Source organism: Anneissia japonica, unplaced genomic scaffold (assembly GCF_011630105.1).
Source record: "Anneissia japonica isolate Jap-2015-1 unplaced genomic scaffold, ASM1163010v1 scaffold288033_len957474_cov176, whole genome shotgun sequence".
NCBI lineage: Eukaryota > Metazoa > Echinodermata > Crinoidea > Comatulida > Comatulidae > Anneissia > Anneissia japonica.
The window spans coordinates 157322-166501 of NW_022715491.1; the positions used below are offsets into that span (position 1 = coordinate 157322).

The 9180-nt window shown below is 34.6% G+C and overlaps 1 protein-coding gene across 1 annotated transcript in view; it reads right to left on the minus strand.

Annotated features, from left to right (window-relative positions):
- Nucleotides 1-2445: 2445 nt before the first annotated feature.
- The window catches only part of LOC117109249 (myosin-binding protein H-like), an 8883-nt gene continuing 2148 nt past the window's right edge, over nt 2446-9180 (minus strand). The window contains exons 2-4 of the mRNA XM_033251510.1: nt 8339-8598; nt 7285-7360; nt 2446-3215 (exon numbers count right to left, since the gene is read on the minus strand). Of these exons, the coding sequence (XP_033107401.1) occupies nt 3201-3215; nt 7285-7360; nt 8339-8598 (351 nt within the window). The 3' untranslated portion in view covers nt 2446-3200. The remainder of the gene's footprint in view (nt 3216-7284; nt 7361-8338; nt 8599-9180) is intronic.

The following is a 9180-nucleotide window of genomic DNA, read 5'->3' on the forward strand; positions in this document are numbered from 1 at the left end:
GTTAATTGTCAGATAAACAATTTCAGCTCTTTCAATACTTTGAGACCACAGTTTAATATAGGTTTAAGACAATGAATAGCAAGGGCTTCCTTAAATAGCAAATGGGACCAGTTAGGTGAACTATCAATTATTTTAGTACTGGAATATATAAGCGATTTGTAATTAACAAGGAAATCATCTTTGAATGTGTTAGGCAAATTATGGAGTGTTAAAATATATTTAAAATCATCACAAGACTCAATATAATTGTGAATAACACTGTTAGAGAGTGTAGAATGTTCAGATAGCCTACCAGTATAACCAAAACCGCAGCCTGGGCATTTAAAATGATACACAATTGAGCTACGATATTTGTTAGGCGTTACATCTTCGGTTGAAGTGAAGTACGATACTTTTTTAGTTTTCCATAAGATAATGAATTTAACATCTTTAGTTAGATTTTGTTTTTGTTAATACATCTACGGAGTAGTATTTCTCCGCGTCGACCTATATATGGTAGGCCTATTACCCACATTTTAGTTATATCCTTACTACCATTGTCATCAACAATATCATTAGGCTTTGAATTATCAGAAAGAAATTTATACAAAAGTTTGTTAGCTATATATAGATATAATGATATAAAAGAGATAAACTCTAAACCGTCTTGCGCTAATGGTGAAAATATAAATAAATTTATAACGCTCAAGAGGAGGAATCTGCGAGTGTGAAAAAATATGTGCCCCAACCGGGATTTGAACCCGCGGGTTCTGCTGTCTATGCAGTTAACCCATTGAGGCGTTGTTAGGAATTCAAATCCGATTAAAGTACCTTATCTTTCACACTGACACACCCTTACACATTCCTACTATTGTACACTTCCCCATCTCTTCAATCACAATTAATAACTATGAGGGGTCAAGAACCACAACAGTCTATCCAACTCCCACCTTCATTTACTGGACTTAAAAATCAAACAGTGGTAACAGCATAATCAATACCGTAGCCAGCTATTGGGAGAGTCCCATACCATTTTTCTAATGGATCCACAAAGAATGGGTCCACATTTTTAAAATTCTGTCCACTGGAAATTATGTAATTTGAAGCATAAAATCGGTCCACTTTTTGAAAAATGGTTCCAGATTTCTCATATTTAGCTAATGGGTAAAATAAGAAAATGGGTCCAGATTTTTCATATTTGCATAAAATGAGTCCACATTGTTTGTATTTACGTGTAAAGTGGGCCCACCCTGATATTGTCCCGCACTTTTGGAAAATCCTGGCTAAGACATTGAGCATAATATTGCAATGACGTCTACGGAAAAACTTGCATATTGTATTGAGAAATAATATAACCATATTTATAGGCCCAAGGATACACAGTGAATGTTTAATGATTCACTGCCACGTCATTTATGGTGCCACTTCTCTCGTACGTAAATACTCTTAGAGTAGCTTTCTCAGTAAGGAGTAGGGGTGTGTTATAAAATGAAGCTATAACATCACTTTTATAGTTCTACTTTGATCATAAAAAGTCGGTAAACAGGTTATTGGCTAGCTGTTGGGGAACATTAGTTCAGAAAACGCCATTTTAAAACACTGGAATCTATATTTAAAACAGCGTGAGAGATTGCTATGAATGATCAAGTGAAGTTGCTCAAAATACTTTGTAGATTAGACTTATAATTAATAAGCTCGTATAAGTCCTTCCCAAAGATCACGAGTTTTAACTCGTAGAAATCGTACGACTCTTAGGTGAAATAAACCTAGGTGGGAGAGGGGCTTTAGAGTAGCTTTCTCAGTATGGAGTTGGGTGTTATAAAATGGAGCTATAACGTTACTTTTATAGTTCCACTTTGACCATAGATTTCCTTGATGTTATTAAGTCGGTTAACAGGTTATTGGCTAGCTGTTAGGGAACATTAGTTCAGAAAACGCCATTTTAAAACACTGGAATCTATATTTAAAACAGCGTGAGGGATTGCTATGAATGATCAAGTGAAGTTGCTCAAAATACTTTGTAGATTAGACTTATAATTGAATAAGTGCAAAAGTGACAAGTAAAATGATGGCTGTAGTTATTATGACAGGGCTTACTCACCTAGTGGTATTATATTTATTCATGTGTCTATGGGGTGGGGGGGGGGAGAGGTGAAAACTCCATTGCATTGGTGATAGCTGTGTTGAGCTAAAACCTAATATAGGCCTATAAATAAAAAAACGATAGAAATTAATATTTTGATAGCGTTGTATATGATTATGTTATTAGGCAGTTTTCGCCGCACGACGGTAATCTTAACTTTAACGGATGACGTCATAGTTTATCCATCTTGCGTTGCGGAGTACGTTAAAATTCAGGATTTTACGTGCTCTACGTACGTTAGTTACGGGTGTGCGCATGCGTATTTCGATTTGTTTACAAAAGGGGCGGAGCTATCGCGCTGCATGTTGGGTGTTAACGTTAAAGTTAAGGTTAACGTCGTGCAGCGAAAACTACCTATTAGCTTTCAATTACTGTAGTAATAAATCAAACCAGATGTATTTACTGTTCCTATATTAGGCCTACCTTATATATGTTGCATAGGCTTTTACCCCCTTAATTTAGGCCTTTTGTGTTTTTCCAGATTTTACTACATACTTAAATGAGTATCAGAAGTGAGTCAGTGGCACTAACAATAATACAGTAGGACATTGTACAATGAAAAAGCGTAGAGTCAAATAACTATAAAACACTTCAGCCTAACAGCATGAGATAAGACAAAGTAGTCATCAAGTGTTTGCTTCTAGTAGTACGCCGTTGTTTACCATAGGCCTACTCATTTTATTACTTTAGTAGGCCCTATTTACATTATGTTCTAAGATTAATACATCAATAAATTCAATATATACTGTATAGCGATCTACAATAGTAATATTTGTCTTTAATAGCTTTTAAAAAGAAATGTATCACACAGGAAACTAGAAAAGATACTATAGTCCTGAGTAGGCCTAACGCGCAATTATTCTCCGAATAGGTATTATAGTCAAGGGCACAAACATTGAATTATAATCAGTGAAATTTGAAATTGCACAGCCATAAAAAAATTCCTTTTTCCAGTTATCGATTTAATCTTTAACACACATAACAATCATATGGCTTGGCACATATTTCACACAGGATACGGATCGATCAATTGATGGATGCAATGCTGCAAATAATTCTCTGTAGGATTGGTCTACGTTCAGTCGACTATGCACTGTAAAGATAGATTTTGCAATCGTTTTATATATATATATATATATATATATTATATATAAGTAGGCATAACATAATTAAAACTTTATATATAGGCCTATATATGTATATACGTATGCAACTTCTAAACCGTCTTTAAGTATATACTTGCATATTCAAATTTAAAGAGGTGAAATCTGCTAGTGTAAAACAAAGAGTGGCCTATGCAGGAGCCTCTTAACCAACGAGACTACTTGGGCTTCTTTGGGAATTCAAATTCCGTTTAAAGCAACTGTGCTTTCTACATGCGCAGGGCCTACAGTAGTTAAGCAGCATTTATGCAACACGTCATAAGAGAGATCAATATTATACATTTTGGACGGCAAGACAGAATTTCCGAAAAATACTTTTATAATTAGTCATGGTAAAATAAAGAGAAGCATTCTAAACCGCCTTTTTGTAATGCTATAGTTATAATTTTTATCAACCTTATAGTACAAGAAAATTAGCGTAAAATTTAGTCGAAGGTTGAAAAACTTGAAACAGAATTTATTTTACTACAGTGCATTTCTATAAGGTCCCTATTTGAACATATTAAAAGTCTAGAAAAGTCCAGGAAGGGGAAATATGCGGAAATGCGTTTATGCAATAGCCGACAAATAGATAAAAATATGAGAAAAAATCGTAATGTCATCGTAATATGTCATATTTATGAATAAATTTGCAACTTCTTAGATCGCCACGAAGGTTTTTAATACTTAGCAACCAATGCATGTATTACTTTATAAAATAATGCTAATATTTTATAAAAGTGGCCGCCATCTTGGATTTTAAATGGCCACCATGTAAAAAATATATTTATCTATATCTCCGCTTCTAAACCAGTTGAAATTATAATTCTAATGTCCAAAAATATGTTTTCATGGTCAGGAAATACAATCATACAATTTTTTACTCCGTCAGATTGTCATAAATAGGTCATTTAGGGTCATTTTAGGTCATTCAAGTTCATTACATGTAAAATATTGTATGGTATCTTAATAACGGAGGCCTAAGTGTCGTGTTTTAGGCCTACATCAGAAACATACTCAACCTCTTGGAATTAAGTTTTTTGATAGGAACTACAGTATTTTATTCAAGGTCATTTTGGCGGCCATCTTGGATTTCAAGATGGCTGCCATGCATAACCTACCGGTATATTTTTTTCTAATATCTCAGCTTGTAAAACATTTCAAATTAGAATCCTGATGCAGATACGAAGCGCTGCACCCCACATATTTAGGCACCTCACAGCATTATTATTACAGTCTAATATGACCACAACATAGGGAAGTCCTCTCCATTAACTTCTAACCTACTATACTTTGCGTATATATTTTCTAGAAGTCCACTCGTTAAATTAGTATATAGGCCTATAGTATAGAGAATGTTATATGTCAATCTCAGATATTACGTTTTATGTATGCACCGACATGAGAACTTTAACCTAATAACTTTGATATGTACTAGGCCTATATGTTTTATGTTGTTTGTTGAATAGACTTCCTTAATAATAATAATATTACAGTCTAATATGACCACAACATAAGGAAGTCCACTCTGTAAATGTTTAGCATAATATTGTACAGAGAATTTCGATTGTTTATCAATATCACATGTTAGATCCAAATCACGTTTTATGGAAAGATTAAATATAATAATTTCGATATGTACATGTTTTATGTTATGTGTGTTTATTGGTGTTAGTTAATAATATTACAGTTTAATGGCTTAATGTTAATACTATTACATTTTAATAGTTTACAATAATATTACAGTTTAATGGCACCGAAACCCGACCTTATGCCCTTGGCGGCCCCCTAGCCCCAATTATCAGTGCACGCGCTTCGCTCGCAACCTGACCATAATGTAGGGCCTACGGTAATATTTATTTAATAAAATAATATTTAATTTGTATACAATAAAATTTTATCATTAAGAGAACAAATAATGATGTCAAAATATTGTATATGCATGGAGGCTTTATGATCAAAAGTTCTTGCCAGGATTTGGTATGTTGGCCCCTCGCGCGGCTGGGCTGCTGGGCCGCGGCTTGGTGCATGGAATCGTAATTAGGCCGTGAAGTAAAAAGTTTGCGGAACGCTGTTTATAATGTTATGCAATAGAAAGTTACGGTACCGTTTACCTATTCGCTATACTGTAATACTACACTCATTAGGCCTAGCTATTTTAAGTTACTGAGCGGTACATTGATTTTACATGTTGATATATCATTCGAGATCCAGCAAGCTGAAAATAATGCAAAGAAGAGAACATATCTTATAGATCTCTAGCGGTATAACTCACGTGCAATATTAGTGCTATATCAAAATGGTGACGTTGGATTCAGATAGAATGTCTAACCTCAGCCCCACCATGGTTAAATGTTTATATCCAATTGATATTACAAAATTAGTCTAATTAATTTTTATGATGATGATGGTCAGAAAATATTGAAATTCATCTATATATACTGTCTCTTATACACATCTAGATGTGTATAAGAGACAGCCTTATTATATGACATTGTAAGAATATTGGCAGAATCTATGTTTCTATGGTGGTCATCTTTAATTTGGCTGCAAAATCACCTTCACCTAAAATGGACGTCATAACGACGTCTGATGAAATAGTTAAGATATCATATGTTATTTAACATAAAATGACCTTGAATGACTTTAACTGACCTATATTTCATATTATCCTAATGACTATCTATATATTTATATATAGATGGTCATATGTATATTTTCTTGACCATAAAAATATAGTGTTAAATATCAGAATTCTAATTTGAAGTGATTTAAAAAATCTAAGATATTAATAAATATAGTTTTTGCACGGCAGCCATTTTGAAATTAAAGATGGCTGCCAAAATTACCCTGAATTAGTACCTGTACTGTATGCTCTTGAAAATGAATTTCAAGAGCTTCAGTATGATTCAGATGTAAAACATGGCAGTTAGGTAATTATTAAGATGCCATACAATATTTGACCTGGAATGACCTGGAATGACCTTGAATGACCTTAAATTAATTACCTTAAATGAAGAATCTGGTCAGATTATTTAGTTAATGACCTTAAGTTATAATTACCTTAAATGAAGAATCTTACCAGGTCAAAAATGGCATGCTAGTATTCCTTAGCCATTTATACAATATAATTATAATTCCAAGTTAGAAGAGGAAATACTACCGTGGATAATAAGGTTTTATAAGGTGGCCATTTTGAAATCTAAGATGGCTGCCATAATGACCTCCGATAAAATGGTTTCTATCAAAAATTGATTTCTATGACCATAGGGAACATGTAAAAAGTTGGTGTTTTTGTCCAAAACGTCCATAGCTGATTGGCGTATTATGCATACACCACTATATACTAAATACTATATACTAAATATGTCGTCGTATTTGTGGCAGCCATCTTGAAATTAAATAAGTGTATTTGTATGCATCAGAACAACGTTAGGATTTGTAAATATATTTTAGAAAAAAAAATATGCTGAAATATGTTGAAAAGATCAAGTTTTTTCCAATTTTTGGTTAAAATTAGCCATTTTGGCGGCCATTTTGAAAAAAAAAACCCACTTCCCCTGTGTAGATTTTTCTAGACTTTTAATATGTTCATACAGGGACCTTAAGAAAATGCACTGTGCAAACAGAAATTCTGTTGCAATTTTTTCAACCCTAAGATGTATTTTTCATGTACTATTATTAAAGAGGTATCTGAGTGTGGAAAAAAGTTCCCTAAACCGATCTTTCACACTTCGTTGCGCTTGCGTAGTTAAACACACAAGTTTTTGATAAAGTGGTTAATTTGCAGCAATTTATTTAATAATAAGCATATATTCAGTGTGACACGTCACCAAACCGTGTTACAGCCAGGTCTCATCATCATAACTTGATTTCAAAGCGGGTAACTGACTTCTCATTACAACGTCACGGTCGCGTCATTCAATGTGCGTGTACAAACGGACGGAGAGCTCCTTTCTAGTTGGTATATATGGAAATTGTCAATTATGTCTCGTGGGAGAATTGCTGTTTTGTACTCACAATAATGATCCATACGACAATCCAGGGCCAGAAAAGCAGCGTGATTACGAAGTGTACAGGATGATTAACCCGTTGCCTGAAAGCAAGCGATTGAAGCCATCTTAAAATGTATAGATTTTCTTTCGTCGGATCAAAGGTTTCTAAAACGAAGATATTTTGGGAAATTGATGCCATCCTACCTCCTACGTCACCAATTGCCACTAATATTGTCATCTAAATAATGCAAAATGAGTGGCGTATCTAGGATGTTTAATAGGGGGTGCGCTGAATAAAATATTATGTCCACTGAACCTTACGCAAAGCGCAAAAGGGGCGAAACATGTCGATGGCTATTTAATCGATTTGGGAGTCTACTGATATGTAGAAAATACATATACATCATTTTTTTCTCCCCGACTAATTGTGATTTTTCTCCCCGACGGGGGCCCAGCTCTCCCCAACGGGGGACTCTTACCCCTGCTGTTTCCACCCCACTCCAAAGAAACATATTTTGCCATTTTACATTAATTTATTATTATTTTTATCATTATTATAATATTATGACACCAAAATACGTTACATTTCTTTGCACATATCAAAATATCAAAATCTGACAAGAATATTTAATTGCAAAAAATAATAATTTACGAAGATACAAGCCCCAGGTTGACTGTAATCATAATCATCATCTTCTTCCTTTACTGTGCAGAACCTCTTTTGAGTATAGTCGCACATGTGTGTTGGTCACAATTGCTGCAGCTGAGCATCCTGATTTCCTTAATTTTTTTTGTTTAATAATTTTTTGATAACTATTTAAGCGTATTTTTTTATTTATTTTTAATTTTTACTTTTTTTCCCTTTCTCTTTCTCTCTCTCATTGATAACTGTTATGAAAAACGTAATGAAATTAGCTATTTCTACATAAAACCTTTTTGCATTTAGAGCTTTTATTTTGCTATAATTATAGTCCGATGATTCTACCAAAAAAAGTATTTTAAAGCCTATTTATTAATTTTCTGGTTCCTAGTTTGGACACAAAGATTCTGTTAACAGAGCATACACTGTAGTAGCTTACCTTGGTCGTTCACGAACAATGGTAGTGTGAACGGCTGGTTGAGCAGGGGCAGAAATTTGCTGGGCGTTTATAAAGATGACAGCCGGAGGGGCAGCAAACGCTTGTCGGGGTTGGGCCGGTGGAGCACAGCCTTGAGTCACTTGGTATCCTTGCTGTTGCGTATATTCTTGCGGTGGTGGTACATACCCTTGTAGGGGTGGTGGTGCGTACTCCTGTTTGGGTGGTGGCGAAAAGGCTTGAGTAGGCCGGGGAGGGTTTCCCTGTCCAGATGTGTTAAAGAAAAACTTTCAATTCAACGGATTTTTTTAAACGTGAGAACAGCAGAACCGATGTAAATCGATTTTAATTTAATAAAATTCGTTTTCGATTAGTGTGTCTTAAATTTGCTTTCTTCAAGAAATTAGCATGGATATGTTATACAATCAGACCTCTGTGAATACATATGTGTAATATCAATTACGGTACAATAATAAGTTATAAACATTATAATGTAGAAAAGACCTTCTTTGTCACGGAAGTAGTGAATAGGTCTATTCTATTATAGGCCTATTCAATACCAGGTGAAAATGTGGTATTTGGCTGCCTGGCCCATACACTAGCATTATACAGAAGCCTTAAGGCAGGCTCAGGTCGACACGGAACTCAACTCAACTCAACTCAACTCAACTCAACTCGTCGACATGAGCGCTCCGCGCAACTGAAAGGAACTGACCAGAACTGAACGCAACTGAACGGAACTGACCGCAACTGAAAGGAACTGACAGTCGCGCATATTTGTCGACATGAGTCAAGTTGAGTTGAGTTGAGTTGAGTTCCTTTCAGTTGCCCATGTTCAACTTTTT